Raw genomic sequence first — 17239 nt, 5'->3', positions numbered from 1 at the left:
TTGCGCTATACCCAACTTTGCATCATCAGCAAACAACTGAATATCTCCTTTCAGGTCATTTTCTATATCATTTATGTACAAATTAACAATGGTCTAAGCACAGAGCCTTGAGGCATACCACTGGTCACCTGCTTCATCCTGGACTCTGCTCCTCCACACATTACTTTTTGGTATCTGTCTGTGAACCATTATTCTCTTATCCATATCACCAGATTAATATCCATCCCCATATAGCAGGAGTGTCAAACTGGCGGCCCTGATGCCTCAAGGAAAGATTTTAAAAAAAAGGATGATTGCTTTTTATAATAAAACAAAAATACCGTATTTATTCGAATATAACTCGCCCTCACATATGACTCACACCCCTGTACCCTGATTTTACTTTATGAAAAAAGAAATTAAAAAGTTTTGCACGTACTGTACATCGCACACGAAAATAAAGTTTAACCACTTTCACATCAGAACAATAACTTGCTCCCCGCAGTAAACAACATGCCTTTCTCAACTGCAATTAGACACAACTGTTATAAAAATGGCGCTAACTAATGAATCACATGTCCCCTCCCACATTAACCATGATGCTGTTTAGACTTAAGCAAAACCATATGTTTCACCAGCAAACACAGTATCTAACTAAATTCTATTGTTTTTAGTTAATGTGTGTGAGTGCCCCACTAACTCAAACACAAAGCTGCAATAAAATTCATAAATGTGTTAAAATTAAGACATATAGACTGAATGTTGTTAAGACAGTTTCAGATATTATGGAAGTTGGTTGAAGAGAATTAGCGTTTCAGCTCAAAAATGTCGGCTTGACTTTGTGCTTTGGTAAAACGATCTTTTGATAATACCGCACCAATCATATCCACATCTTCATAGCTGTTCTATCTCTATTAGCCTACCACTGCTGCCGATTTCACGTTCTGCTTTCACTTCTCAGACATTTGTGAAGAGTGTTCATTACATATCTAAAATCTTGTAAATTACTTTTAATTTTTACTTGGAATAATGAGAAAGAAGATGACGCTATTTGGATAGATGACTTTGACAATGCACACAAAGAAACCGCTCTCGAGGCCAGAAGTAGCCATAACGAAGAGGAGAATCTTGGTAAGTCATCCCCATTTTTCTGAAAACTTTAGATTCTAAACATTCCCGCATATATCTCACACCATGATTTTTTACCTTTAATTTTTTGGGGAAAAAAGTGCGAGTTATATTTGAGTAAATACAGTATCGATTTATTCGTTTTCATACAACATTTATAGTTACAATATGGATGCAAGAATCTGCTATAATATAATTGCAATAATAAAAATTTATGTCGCAATTTCAATGTTAGATCCGATCCTAATCAGTCTATATTTATGCTTTCATTGTTAATTTACAGCATGCTGCTGGTAGCATACTGAAAAAAACTGAATTCTATTAGCTACCAGCTCTTCACGTGATGCGCAGCATACGCACTCATGGGAATTCAGCTATGAGTTTATAATTGCCTGCTACAGTCAATCAGTGATCTTTGAAGTCAGTGTGCTGAACACGATTCAACGACAATCTGGCAGTGAGAGAATCCCTTTTATTATTTTTTTTGTTTTTATTTGCAATAGTATCGTGCACTGGTCTACAGTTTTGTGCAGTTTTATTCAAGCATTTTTATAAAAATTGTTCATAATATTAATACTATATTTATTCACCAAGGCAATGTCACTTTCCAAGCCAACAAGAAAAAGAAAAATTGCTGATGAGAGGAGAAAATTTCAAGAAAAATGGGAATTAAATTACCTGCACTGAAACAAAGGACAAAATTGTGTGCATTATTTGTAACGAAATAATTAGTGTGACCAAAGAATATAATATAAAAAGGCACTATGATAAAATTCACAAAGAACAATATTCACGCTTTGAGGGTAAACTGAGAGAAGAAAAATTAAGAAGTATGCAGAATTCACTTCAAAGTCAACAACAAGTATTTTCAAAAATTATGAAAGATAATGAATCAGCAGTAAGAACCAGTTATGAAATCAGCTATTTATTGGCAAAACATTCCAAACCTTTTAGTGACGGTTCCTTGGTTAAGGAATGTGTGATAAAAGCAGCCAAAAATGTATGTCCCAAAAATGTACAAGTATTTCGCGATATTTCTTTGTCCAAAAATACTGTGCTCAAAAGAATAACCGAAATGGCAGATAATCTGCGTGACCAGTTGCAAGAAATATCCGCAAACGTACAGTGCTTTTCAATTGCACTTGACGAAAGTTTCAATATTCACGACGTGGCTCAAGATGCTTTGTTTCTTCGGGCTTGCGACGACAATATGAATATTACTGAAGAGTTCTTGGAAATGATTCCCATTCATGGGACCACTACAGTGGAAGACATTTTTGATACTGTGTGGGGCATTTTTGAAAAATATCAACTTCCTCTGAACAGGCTCGTAGCAGTGATAACCGATGGTGCTCCAGCAATGACAGGCAAAAATAAAGGTTTTGTGTCAAGACTTGCAGAAAAGTTAAGGGAAATGTATCCAGACATTCCAAAACTGCAATCTTTCCACTACATTATTCATCAGCAGGTCCTGTGCTCCAAAATGTTGGAAGCTTGCAGAATGAAAAACACCAGATAAACTGGCAGAAAAAACCCTGCTGTCCATGCCCAAGACCAGCTAACTTGGCTATTGCTGAGGCAGATCCTTCAGCTCCTCACATCATTGATGGAAATCGAACCTAGGACACTCCTTCCCCAAGCATATGGTTGCGAAGCACAAAACCACTAGGAATTATAGAAATTATTGAAAAAAAGAAACAAATAAAAAAAACAACTAAACCAACACTATACTGACATTGGAGTTCACAGTATCTCTCAGATACAATTTACTATCAAATATCAATATCACATTCAACTCTATCATTCTCATCATCGGACTCAAGTAACATTCGCTGAATCTCTTCAACATCTGATGGATTATCGTATGATATATTTCTCCAGCCATTTTTCAACGGTAAATAAAAAAAAAACTAAACCTATACTATACTGACATCAGAGTTCGCAGTATCTCTCAGATACAATTTACTATCAAATATCACACACCTCTACATAATGTGTATTAAACCAAACTGACTTCAATTTTCTAGTGAATAGCACACTTTCAGCGAATTTTTTCTGCACCCACGATGAATTTTCCCTGCGATAAATTTTCCCACGATGAACCCATTGGACAATCTGAACATCCAACAGCAAACAACACAAAATATGAGCAACATGAAAAAAGCTATGCATCAATCATGTGGTTTTTTTGTCTTTAACCAAGTGACAAAAAATCAGACTGAATCAGATATAAAACAATCTGATTCTAATGTCAGACTTTTCTGGAATCATCATATGAATTATAGCACACTGCCAATCTAAATTCTAGGCAGTAGTAGATGATGTTCATTTTAGGGTGAAACACCATCTTGCTGACTAAAAGGGTGAAGTGGGTGATGTTATTAAATTATACAAGACAAGAAATTATACTCTTGTTTTAATCCTTTACCCAAGCATAAGCAAACCAAGTTTGCAAATCAAGATCTGCATGAATGTATGTAGAAGCTATTGACTTAACATCAGTTGCCTCAATCAATCAACACCATTTAGAATATGACTGGATTCACAGCAAAGTTAAAACCATTTTTAAACAAAATTGATAGAAACCTTTGATGTGCTTTCTTTTCCATGAATGTATCTATAACTTTCTAAATATATCATGGTATTCTGATTTTTCAATTTCTGCAGGGAACTTCCCCATTCCTCTCTAGCTTATTAATTAATATTTTCTTCAGTCTGCCACTCAGTATCAAAAGTCTGGTTATTGTTTTCAAACTCCTCCATTTTTTTCCCAATAATATTGGTGTACTTCACTTGCTTATGAAGCTGCTAAACTTTGATTCTTTTCAAAAACTTTGTTGTGTCAGAAAAAGTGCTGATTCACTTTTGATGAGTCATCCTTTTTCCGACCCAACATAAGGTAACGTCAGAAGGGATGGATAAGGACATACTTATGCCTCCAGATGGAAAATGTGCCTATGCCTATTAATGACCCAAGAACATGTATATATTCAGTTTTGTAAATTTTAAGTAATGTTAGAGAAGCCCATAACTTGAACAGAGAGTGTTTGTGAATTAATTAAGATAGAAAATCATGTATAATTGCTAAAAAGATGTATATAAAGTGATACAAGTTTTAAGCCATGTCAAAGACAGTTCGGAGCCATGGTAACCAATCAGCTGCCGCCGTATGCATGACGACACCACCGAATGAGGGCGCTGTTTTGTGGTATATAGGTTTCGGTGGGGGATTTGAATCGCTCTCTTCTCTTTTCGTCGGTTCCTGGTTTCCTGAGCGGAGAGCTGAGTAGCTGTGAAAACTTGCCGTCATGCATAGCAAGAATTTCCCTTGTTGTACCTGCCATGGATTATAGCTGCAGCTATAATGCAACCAGAGTTCTAGAAGAAAGGGCCGTTGGCGAATTAATGCCAGTGTACAAGTCAGTGAAAGAGTGCTTCTTTTCGAGTAGAACAAAAGAATAGCGGAGACGCCATTGAAGTAAATACAGTGAGGAGATCCGAGAATCTAGATAAAAAGGTCCTAAATCTACCAGATAAAGCAAGAATGGTAAGCTGAAACCCTTTTGTATTAAGTTAGAGTAACCAGAGAGGAAAGCGAAACTGAACGTTGAGAAAACAGCCAATTTCTGTGCATTTGGACATTTTGTCTACACCTAAGGAATAAGAAGCATCTTAGGCTTAAGCCGAATAGGAAACCGAGGTTTCGGACTGTTTGTATCAAAAGAATGAAACTAATGTTATTATGTTAAAATTTAATTTGAATGCTAGCTAAAATTCTAGGGGGGGACAATGTTTGAAATATAAGAAGGATTGTTATCTCATGAAATCAATGCCAGAATTGTAGAATAAGCCTGTATATATATGTATTTTATAAGTGTGATAGTAATGGGTAATTTAGTATAAATTAACAGAGTCTGAGAATAGATATATAAGGAAGCATAAGATTTTGTCGGTATAAGAAATTATAGTGTAGAACTTTATTTTGGATGTGTTAATTTAAGAAAAGGGAGAGAACTCAGACTCTTTTAGAATTGAAGGTTTAACTAAAATGTATCTCTATGTTTGTGTCAAAATAAATGTATTCCTTGTGTTTAAACCAAATGAGTTTGTCATTTTTCTGTGGATTGAATTACTGCTTGAAAATCACGAACCATGTATTAGAGGGAAATCCATTAGTAACTAAAGAAACGGGACCACGACTGCAAACTTCTTGATCCCTGCATTCTTTTTCTTAGTAATCTAGGATAGTATATCAGAATTCAATTGCCGGCTGACGCAGTCATAAAATAACTATAAATTTATCGGCAGACGAAATAACTGATAATAACATATGATAAGTACATAAAATAAGATAAATGCTAATGGATAATATAAAGATAAATAACAAACCACTATAAGAAAAAACAAGATATAACAACTTTCTTACATATAACAGAAGTAAACACTACGAGGCAGGGTTCGTATATTTCACTGTTAATTAGCTGACAGCATCATCAGGAAAAAGCAGTACAGAACATGTAATAAGATCTGACCACTAACAACCAGTTCTCTGTATGTGCTTTGGGCATCTTGAGACCTCAACAAAGGTCAAAACCAGTCTGGGTAGTGGTCCTTCCCATAATGCATAGCATTATACACATCCGTAAGGATATTGTGCATTGCATTATGTGATACTAAGGTTGATGTGAAGTCATTAGCCTCTATATATGACTTGTCCTGTCATGAAGTTACTTCATGTGCAAACTTTGTTTGCTTACACTTGAATAAAGGATGAAACCAAGAATACAATTCTTGGCATCTTTAATTTATAATATAACCGTGGAAAACGTTAAAGATTTTTAGAGAATTCTTAGAGAATCACACCAAATGTTAGAACACTATTCAATGGTTAGACAGATTTGGATTTGTGAAGATTTAATAGTTGTTCAAAGATAAAGTAATGACTTACAGAAAGAACCTAATAAAATGGCGTTTTGTTCAGAGATTTCGATGCTGTAAAAAGACTAGAAGAAAAGAGTTTTTAGGAGAAATAATAGGATTGAGTTTTTCAAGTACTGAAGTTAATAGTGTTGTTAGAACCTGAATGAAGAATTGTGTTGTTCAGCATTTAAGTCTGTAAAAGTGCAAGTCTACTCCTACTTTTCCTTCAATTCTTTCATTAATGCAATTGTGAAATGTCTTCCTCACATTCCAAACTTGCATCGTACAATGCCTCCATTGATTTTTTTTGCCAGAGATCAGAAAATATCCAAACTAAATACCAGAATATCATAGTGAACACTTCTGTGGATGTGGGTGGGGGGATGTTTTTTGCTGGTATTACTCCACAAGAATGAACCAAACGGTATATAATATTTTTATTTATTTTTTCATATTGACTACTCTACTAGTTTTTGAATATATATTTTTATTTCTTTTTTTGTATTAGGAGAAATATGTGAATAAACTGAAAAACATGTAATAACAAGTACCATATGTAACGAAAGTATTTGAACAAGAATGACAACGGAAAGCACACATTTGCTATGATGTTGTTTGCTGGTTCGTGGTCTGCTTCATACTACTGCTAACTAAATGCATGTCCTGTTGAATTAGAGAAAACTACACCTGATGTAAAACCACCCCTTGATTTTTGTTGTACTGTTGAAGATGTTTCATTATTTCAGATTGTTTTTTGATTCTTTGAACATTCTTGAGAAATATCTATAATATATGCAGAGAATTTTTGTTTGTTGCTATAATACTTCATGTCTGGTTTTGTTTGTATATGTGCTGGCAGTTCTAATTTGTTTTTTTTTTTTTTTTTCATTATCAATGTCCCTTATATGTTCAGATTGGCATACCTTTTCTGACCTGCCTGTCTGTCCTATGTAGTGTATTCCACAGCTGATAATGTAGATATCTAGTTTTTTAAAAGAGGTGGATAGCAAGGTTTACAGGTTTCAGGAGATTAGAAGATATCTTGTTGTTGGAGAAGCCAATTTTTATATTTTGTTCATGCAGTATCCCTACTCTTTTATTTGACTTACTCTTTAATAGAGGAAAATTCTCTATATACAATCCCTTAAAGTCTTTAACATGTGGACAGACTTATGTGTTCGTCGAACATGTTGTTTATTATTTTAACGGTATAATAGAACACAGAAACTAAGTAAATAATTAATTTATTAACTTAATGCTGATATTTCGCTGGTGTTATAACCAGCATCTCCAGAGCACAAAAATACTGTTTGTCACAATACGCGAGACTAAAACAACATGGTGTACTTAAACAAAGTTGTAGCAGAAACACAAAGTATAGAGTCCTGATTTTGGCGCCCTCTATCTGAAAAAAAAAAAAAAAAAGCTATCATATATTACTAGAGTCCTAGAAAAGTGCTAGTTTTTTCTTAATATGACTGTCTCCCAGATCTTCGGCAAGTTAATACAGCCATATTTGTCGCCTCTAAGAACAATCTCTCTGATTTATACAGTTTCTGGTAGTACTTTTGTGTTTTTCCAGTTGATCCTGTGTGCAGGGGTATCCAGAGCATGGTCTGCTAGGCCCGACTTCCCATAATGATAATTCCGGACGTATCTTTTATGTTCGCTGATGCGGATGTTCACAGTTCTTCCTGTTTGACCGTAGTAGGCTTGAGCAGGGTACTTGGTAGACTCCTGGATGTGATAAAGGAGGAATGCTGTCCTTGGGTGAGCGGATGAGGGTGGCTAATTTGCTACATGGTCTGAATGTAGTGCGTAGTTTATGTTTATTCAGAATTCTTGAGATCTTTTCGGATGTGCCTTTAATGTAAGGGATGGTGACTGTTTTGTTGCAGTTCTCTGTGGTGGATGGTGGGAGGGGTTTCTTAGGAGTGTTTAGTATTTTGTTTATTTTATGTGGATTGTAGCCGTTGGCCAAGAAGGTGTGGCGTAAGTGAGTCAGTTCAGCAGTAAGAGCCTTGTCATTGGAACAGATTGCTCTCACTCTATGGGTTAGCGTTTTTAATATGCCATATTGTTGAGAAGGATGATGGTGCGATTGTTTGTGTAAGTATCTACCTGTATGTGTGGGTTTTCTAAAAACTGAAAATGATAAGGAACCATCTGGGAGACGTGTGATGAGTGTATCCAGGAAGGGCAGACAGTTGTTGGCTTCCAGTTCCATAGTAAAGTGGATTTTTGGATGTTGGCTATTTAAATGTGCTAAGAATGTTTTCAATGTCTCAGGGCCATGTGGCCAAATAGCAAGCACATCGTCAACATAGCGTAGCCAAAGTGTTGGTTTGAGAGTGGCTGTATTGATTGCTTGTTTTTCCAGGTGTTCTATGTAAAAGTTGGCTGGGGGGGGGGGGGAGCCCATGTCTATCCCATCAATTTGTTTGTATATTTTCCCTTTCCATGTGAAATATCCTGCATGTATTGTGAATTTGAATAGTTCAAATATATCAGAGGGGAAGTGTGACTTCAGTAGATTGAGGGTTTCTATTAGTGGTACATTTGTGAATAGTGAAGTGATGTCAAAGCTTAATATTAAGTCTGAGCTTTTTAGGGTAAGGTGTTGTAAGATGCTTTTTAGGTGTGCTGAATTTTTGACAAAGGAAGGAGAATTGTTTGTGAGAGTGGCTAGTAGCTTCGCTAAATGTCTAGCCAGTTTGTATGTGGGACTATTTATACTGTCCACAATTGGAAGTAGGGGTGTGCCTTGCTTGTGAATTTTTGGTGCTCCATAGATCCTCGGTGTTTTAACATGGAAGGGTTTGAGTTTGTTAACTATGTCTTTGGGCCAGAAAGTGACTTTTTTCAATAATTTTCGTGCCTTATTCTTTTGTGTGTTGGTGGGATTGCAATCTAAAATTTTGTATGTTGACTGATCTTGTAATAGTGTGTGCATTTTGTTTTCATATTCAGTTGTGTCCATCACCACGGTTGCATTTCCTTTGTCTGCTTTTGTTATGGTAATCTGGCTGTTGTTGTGTAGCTCTTTTATAGCAATGAATTCCTTATGTGGGATATTATTTTTGGGAGGCTTGGACTTGATTAGGATGTTGGCCACATCTAAACGTATGTTGTTAGCTATTGTTGGAGGCAGGTCGTATATTCCTCGTTCGATGGACACCATTATTTCGGCTTTTGGAACTTGCTTGGGAGTTATGGGAAAATTGTGCCCTCGACTTAAAGCATTCGTGGCTTCTTTGCTTAAGGTGAGTGATGATAGATTCATGACGACGAGGTCTTGTTGTAATTGCAGTCGTTGTATGGTGTTCCGTTGTTGGAGATTTTCAAACTTATTTTGGTGCCGGTTTTTGACTCTGTCAAATTCTTTTTTTGCCGTTGCATCGGTGATGTTATCTAGGATCTGCCAAAGTTCCGTATTTAGAATATTATGCAGTGATTCTCGTAATGTGTTGATGGTCGAATTTGATTTTGCTAATTCCAGACAAGTGGTGTTAATCTGTTCACGTAAAAGCGCTACACTCGCTCGTTTATAGATGCGTTGGGCTTTGGCCGAGTGGAACTTGTTTTTGATTTTAAAACAGTTTGGTATTAACTTGGTGTCTCGGCACCTCTTTAAGAAGGCTAACCTGTTTAGTTGCCGCGCCAATTTCAACTTCCACTTACCATATTGTCGTGTCTTGCGTACGATATCGTCTCCGTGAAGAATCCTTAAACGTGTGGACAGACTTATGTGTTCGTCGAACATGTTGTTTATTATTTTAACGGTATAATAGAACACAGAAACTAAGTAAATAATTAATTTATTAACTTAATGCTGATATTTCACTGGTGTTATAACCAGCATCTTCAGCGCACAAAAACACTGTTTGTCACAATACGCAAAACTAAAACAACATGGTGTACTTAAACAAAGTTGTAGCAGCAACACAAAGACTAGAGTCCTGATTTTGGCACCCTCTATCTGAAAAAAAAAAAAAAAAAAAAGCTATCATATATTACTAGAGTCCTAGAAAAGTGCTAGTTTTTTCTTAATATGACTGTCTCCCAGATCTTCGGCAAGTTAATACAGCCATATTTGTTGAGATTTGGAGTGTGTTTTAGGGCTTTTGTCGCCTCTAAGAACAATCTCTCTGATTTATACTGGTTTCTGTGTAGTACTTTTGTGTTTTTCCAGTTGATCCTGTGTGCAGGGATATCAAGAGCATGGTCTGCTAGGCCCGACTTCCCATAATGATAATTCCGGACGTATCTTTTATGTTCGCTGATGCGGATGTTTACAGTTCTTCCTGTTTGACCGTAGTAGGCTTGATTGCATGAGCAGGGTAATTGGTAGACTCCTGGATGTGATAAAGGAGGAATGCTGTCCTTGGGTGAGCGGATGAGGGTGGCTAATTATAATAAGCTTTGACATCACTTCACTATTCACAAATGTACCACTAATAGAAACCCTCAATCTACTGAAGTCACACTTCCCCCCTGATATATTTGAACTATTCAAATTCACAATACATGCAGGATATTTCACATGGAAAGGGAAAATATACAAACAAATTGATGGGACAGCCATGGGCTCCCCCCCACCCCCAGCCAACTTTTACATAGAACACCTGGAAAAACAAGCAATCAATACAGCCACTCTCAAACCAACACTTTGGCTACGCTATGTTGACGATGTGCTGGCTATTTGGCCACATGGCCCTGAGACATTGAAAACATTCTTAGCACATTTAAATAGCCAACATCCAAAAATCCACTTTACTATGGAACTGGAAGCCAACAACTGTCTGCCCTTCCTGGATACACTCATCACACGTCTCCCAGATGGTTCCTTATCATTTTCAGTTTTTAGAAAACCCACACATATAGGTAGATACTTACACAAACAATCACACCATCATCCTTCTCAACAATATGGCATATTAAAAACGCTAACCCATAGAGCGAGTGCAATCTGTTCCAATGACAAGGCTCTTACTGCTGAACTGACTCACTTACGCCACACCTTCTTGGCCAACGGCTACAATCCACATAAAATAAACAAAATACTAAACACTCCTAAGAAACCCCTCCCACCATCCACAACAGAGAACTACAAAAAACAGTCACCATCCCTTACATTAAAGGCACATCCGAAAAGATCTCAAGAATTCTGAATAAACATAAACTGCGCACTCATTCAGACCATGTAGTAAATTAGCCACCCTCATCCGCTCACCCAAGGACAGCATTCCTCCTTTATCACATCCAGAAGTCTACCAAGTACCCTCCTCATGCAATCAAGCTTACTACGGTCAAACAGGAAGAACTGTGAACATCCGCATCAGCGAACATAAAAGATACGTCCGGAATTATCATTATGGGAAGTCGGGCCCAGCAGACCATGCTCTGGATACCCCTGCACACAGGATCAACTGGAAAAACACAAAAGTACTACACAGAAACCCGTATAAATCAGAGAGATTGTTCTTAGAGGCGACAGAAGCCCTAAAACACACTCCAAATCTCAACAAATATAGCTGTATTAACTTGCCGAAGATCTGGGAGACAGTCATATTAAGAAAAAACTAGCACTTTTCTAGGACTCTAGTAATATATGATAGCTTTTTTTTTTTTTTTTTTTCAGATAGAGGGCGCCAAAATCAGGACACTAGTGTTTGTGTTGCTGCTACAACTTTGTTTAAGTACACCATGTTGTTTTAGTCTCGCATATTGTGACAAACAGTGTTTTTGTGCTCTGAAGATGCTGGTTATAACACCAGCGAAATATCAGCATTAAGTTAATAAATTAATTATTTACTTAGTTTCTGTGTTCTATTATACCGTTAAAATAATAAACAACCCTGAAAGTCTTGTTTTTTGTGTTTATCTGGCTGTGTTGGATGTTGATTAATGTTCTGTTGTAACCATTCTTTGGTAGGATGGAGCTCAGATAATCTATCTCTTGGTTTCTTTTATCTATATTAGTGGAAATTCTGTAATGTGGAAATTCAGGTCTTTCTCCTGTTGATATTTTTCTAGAAAGGAAAGAGGGATGTAATCTATTATTGGTCATACATTTGACTTATTCACTCACCACTTTCAAAGGATGTTGTAAACAAGAACGAGACTGGCAGGTGACATTCAGTACACAGCCTCTTCCTGTCAAGTAACACCACCTTCTCAAAGGATAGTATATAGTAACTATATAAAAGTAGCCTAGTTATGAATGTTCTTCATACACAAACTTTGTTTGCTAACACTTGGATAAAGAATAAAACAAGAATATAATTTCTCGTCAAGCTTAATATTAATAAAACTAGGACTTGATTCTGAAATCCAAATAAGGTTTTTCCCTACTTCAAGCGCAATTATTATGCTGGGACTGACTTACAGTATAAAAAATGTGTGACCACAGGAATGTGCATATTGTCCGAATACTCATTTTGCATTTGTGATGTAGCACTGGTAGGTTTGGAGAAGTTTGCATTTGTGATGTAGCACTGGTAGGTTTGGAGAAGTTTGCATTTCTAATGTTATCAATTTCTCTTTGCTGAACTTATCATGACTGTTTGAGCTGAGGTGAAACCAGGAGGCTTCTCAATTTCCTCTCAGCCAGAAGCCTCCTGAAGTATTGTCATTAAGTTTGGTGCATGATATCTAGCAGAAAGACTGCAGAATAACTTTTTTAAAGCTGTACCCTTCAAAAAGAAATGTCAGTTCTCTTCATCTTATGTAATACAACTCTGAAAACATTCATGTATGTAATACAACTCTGAAAACACTTATATTTCATGCTGGAACAAATGGGGGAAAAGTAAACTGCTTTAGAATCTAAATATGGTTTCTTGTCTCAAATAAGAAAAGTATTAGAGCAGGTTAAGAAATTCATCTATCAGTTATACATGGCTGTTTGCAGATCCCCTTTACATTGTCTACTCCTTGGTGTGCTGAAATTAATTTTTCATTAACTTGTAGTCAAAATAACTCAAAGTTAAAGAAAGTCTATAGCAGGATTTTTTTGTTTTTATTATTATTATTATTATTATTATTATTGAAAGGCTTATTCTGAGAAGCAAATAAGCCTTTGCACTATTAATCTGGATGTTGACACCCCAGTCAGTGCGGTTAGCCTAGTGGCTATGCACTTCGCAACCATATGCCTGGGGAAGGAGTGTCCTAGGTTTGATTCCCGTCGATGACGACATGAGGAGCTTTAGGATCTTCCTCAGCTATAGCCAAGTTAGCTGCTCTTGAGCATAAACAGCAGAGTCCCCCACCCCACCCCAGTTTATCTGGGGTTTTTCATCCTGCTAGCAGGCAAGCTGGCCCCACGAACACACATGGATAGTCAAGACAGGGTGAATCCCCACATTAGGAGGGAACTCAACCCGTCCTAGATGGATGAGAAGGATAAGTTGACAATCCAACTTCTGGAAAGGATTGTGGTTATGATAAATATTTATCCACTCATAATTATGTTAAGAATAAAATAACAAAAAAATGATTATTATGAAAATTGATAATGGCTTTTTCAAAATCTGATAATGAGTCTTTTAATCTCAGAATGTTCTTTTATTCAAAAGATTTATATATATATATATATATATATATATATATTACATCAAAAGAATAACAATAAGAATATCCAGTAACGTGCTAAAAGGAATATGAAAAAACTTAACACAGAAAGAAAAAAAATTATTCTTTACCTAAGTCTTCAATGTCAATCCTGTCACACAATGGATCTGCATGAAGTGGAAGCTGAAAGAAAATAAAATGAAAATCATTATTATTATTATTAAGATTATTAATAAGGGTCAAAGCTATATAACTGAGAGGAAACCTCCACATAGCCTTTAAAGGAATGCGGAGAACCGACCAGGGCTTCTGACCTAATGTCCAATCCACACCTTCTCGTGATGCACCCTGTTGGGTATCTACCTAGATACTGAACGAACGAGGATGGGCTGATAATTTGGGATTTAGCCGACCAAATAGTATTCTTATCGGCATAAACTAAAGTACAAATGATGGTATAACATGATCAAATTTCATGTCAGCTGGGGCGTTGCCTGGTTAAACAAGGCCCCAGTTGTTTTCGTCAGGGAACCAGGGCGAACAGTGAAAAGTGAGCTACTGGAACAAATCTGAAAACACACCCCAACTCAACATCACAAGAGTTAAAGATCGGTATTATCAACATAAGAAGCCTGAATGACAAAGAAATGGAGCTAGCTGAGCAATTAGATAAGCCAGATTGATATAATAGGGGTGATTGAAACAAGAAAGACAAAAACTGGTCAGATCTTTCTGAACAATAAATACAAAATGTTATATTCAGGCAATGACAATCAAGGAAAAGAAGGAGTAGCCACAGTATTCAACACTAAATACGAGGCTAATCTTCTTGAATGGTAGTCAGTCTCAAGTGGAGTAATGTGGGCAAATATGAGAATGGGGAACTGGACAATGAGACATTTGTGCCTATGGTCAAACAAAAGGTTTTACTAAGGTAGAAGTGGAGGAATTTTTTGATGCTTTAGAAAAAACAACTGACACAATGAAAAAGGAAAAGTTGGTCCTTGTTGGGGATCTAAATATCAGAGAAGAAATTGATTGTCAGACTTGCAATAATAATTTGGGGAAATTTGGAGAAAAGAGCAAAGCAAATAATAATGGCAAATACCTGTTGGATTTCTGCTCAGGACATCGACTGGTTATTACTAACACCATGTTCCAACATAAAAATGTGCACAAATTCACATGGAGAGAAGAGGCTAGGAATAAGAAAAGTCTCATTGACTATGTTATTGTTGATAGTGATGTTTTCTCTCTGGTGCAGGACACCAGAGTGTACAGAGGATTTGAAATTGGAAGTGATCACTATTTAGTCTTGAGCAGGATAAAATTGAATTTCATATTGAAAAGAAGAACATGTAAGAAAGTTTTAAAGCGAATAAAAGTTGAGCAACTCTCAGATGTGAACTGCAGACTAAAATACACAAAAATTATTGAAGAAAAAATGAAAGAGTTTGAGAACAGCAACCAAACCTTGGCGAGTCAATGGCAAGCCTTGAAGAAAACACTGATTGATTCAGCCAGAGAGGCATGTGGTGAGGTTGTCTGCAAGGATAGAAAAATCAGACTCCATGGTGGACACAGGAAGTTAAAGTGGCAGTGAAGGAAAAGAAGAAATCATATCAAAAGGTCCTGGCAAATAAGTCAGCTTGTGCTCTTAGAGAATACAGAAACAGATGTAAGAAAGCTAAACACTGTGTAAAACTAGCTAAACAAAAGTCATGGAAGGATTTTGGCCAGAACATAAAAAATAAATATCAAGGTGGTGGTAAGATATTCTGGAGGTTGTTGAAGAAGCTTAGAAATGAAGAAAAGAGTGCTGTAAAAGGAGTTAGAGATGAATAAAGCTAACATGACAACAGGAAAAAAAGATATCCTTCAAGTATGGAGTAATTACTTTGAAAAATTGCTAAATGAAACAAAAAGTGATAGCACAGTGGTAAAAAAACACTCAACAGGCATACAGTCAGGAATACATATCCATACTTGAAGTAGAAAAAGCCATCAAAGGCATGAAATGTGGAAAGACAGCCGGAGTAGATGATATTCGACCAGAAATGCTGACGTATGGTGATATAAAATTCTTACGGTGGCTGCAGTGCACAGTTCAGAAAGCCTGGACAGAGGGACAAATTACCGATGATTGGAGTAGAGCTCTCATAGTACCCATATATAAAAAGAGAAATAAAACTGAATGTGAGAATTACAGAGGTATTTCATTACTGAGTGTTCCTGGTATGATATATGCAAGTATACTTGAGAAACGGTTGAGAAGGATTGTGGAAAAGAAGCTTGCTGAAGAACAAGCTGGATTCAGGCCAAATAGAGGCTGTCAGGATCAGATTTTCACTTTACGACAAATTGTTGAGAAGTCATGGGAATATAATAAAGATCTGTATTTAAGTTTTGTTGATCTGGAAAAAGCATATATCAAGGTGCCAAGAGAGAAGCTATTCAATATGCTACAGTTATATGGTGTCAATGGGACATTATATCAAGCAATACTTAGTCTTTATTTGAGTTGTAATTCAGCAGTTAGAATTGAAGGATATACAGGAAGATGGTTTACTGTTAAATCTAGTGTGAGACAAGGATGTACATTATCCCCTCTGTTATTCATCATCTATATGGATCACATTATGAAGGAAAGTGGTATTAAACATGACATCAAAATTGGAGATGTTAATGTCAGCTCTTTGTTTTATGCGGATGATGTTATACTTCTAAATAAATCTGCTACAAGTCTGCAAGATTCCTTGACTAAATTGAATAACTGTTGTAATAGATATGTTGTGAAGGTCAGCAATAAAAGGACAAAGACAATGAAATTGGCAGAATCGTTGAAATTATCAACTGCGTTGTGAATAGAGAACCTGTGGAACAAGTAAAACATTTCAGCTACTTAGGCACGATTTTTAGTGAAGATGGTAAATTAAATATGGAAATAGACAATAGAATCAACAAAGCTGGTATGGTAGGAAGTCAATTGAATAAATTCATATGGAATAAGTGAGAAATTAGTCAGAACACTAAATTAGCTGTATACAAGACAGTGTTCAGGCCAATTTTAACTTATGGATCTGAGAGCTGGGTCAGAAGTAAAACACTTGACCAAAGACTAGAGGCCGCAGATATGAGAGTCCTGAGAAAGATTAGAGGTGTGAACAGATGGCATCAATGGCAATATCATATTAAAAATGAGGATATTAGGAAAGAACTTGACATTGTCAGCATCCAGGAATGTGTTAGCAGAGCTAATCTTGGTGGTATGGTCACTTAAACAGAATGGGCGAGGAAAGATTAGCAAAATAAGTGTTTCTGCAAGGTTGGCAGGTAAACGACCCAGAGGAAGACCAAGATATAGGTGGATTGATACTGTACAAAGTTCCTTAGATGATAGAATTATAAGATCTGATAATCTTGGCACCTTGACAAGTAACAGACTAATTTGGAGGAAAATTGTAGATAGGAAGTTAGTAATGATGTAAATTTTTCATGTAGTACTATCATATCTTGTACACTCCTTGAGGGTACATGGCAGGAATTTGATGATGATGATGATATTATTACTATTATTATCCCAGGGAGTCAGGGACCCATCATGGAAGGACACAGATTACACGCCCCAACTATCATA

At 36.4% G+C, this 17239-nt stretch overlaps 1 protein-coding gene across 9 annotated transcripts in view; it reads right to left on the bottom strand.

Moving 5' to 3' along the window:
• The window catches only part of LOC150100469 (5'-AMP-activated protein kinase subunit gamma-1-like), an 855293-nt gene that overhangs the window by 448065 nt on the left and 389989 nt on the right, over positions 1 to 17239 (bottom strand). For all 9 annotated transcript variants that reach the window (XM_090402490.1, XM_090402487.1, XM_090402491.1 and 6 more), the window contains one exon: positions 13734 to 13785. In XM_090402490.1, coding sequence (XP_090258616.1) covers positions 13734 to 13785 — 52 coding nt within the window. The remainder of the gene's footprint in view (positions 1 to 13733; positions 13786 to 17239) is intronic.

Source organism: Typopeltis vanoorti, chromosome 13, assembly GCF_054136105.1.
Source record: "Typopeltis vanoorti isolate ZY-2024b chromosome 13, IOZ_Tvanoo_1.0, whole genome shotgun sequence".
NCBI classification, from domain to species: Eukaryota; Metazoa; Arthropoda; class Arachnida; order Uropygi; family Thelyphonidae; genus Typopeltis; species Typopeltis vanoorti.
This window is presented reverse-complemented; position numbering and strand designations above follow the sequence as displayed.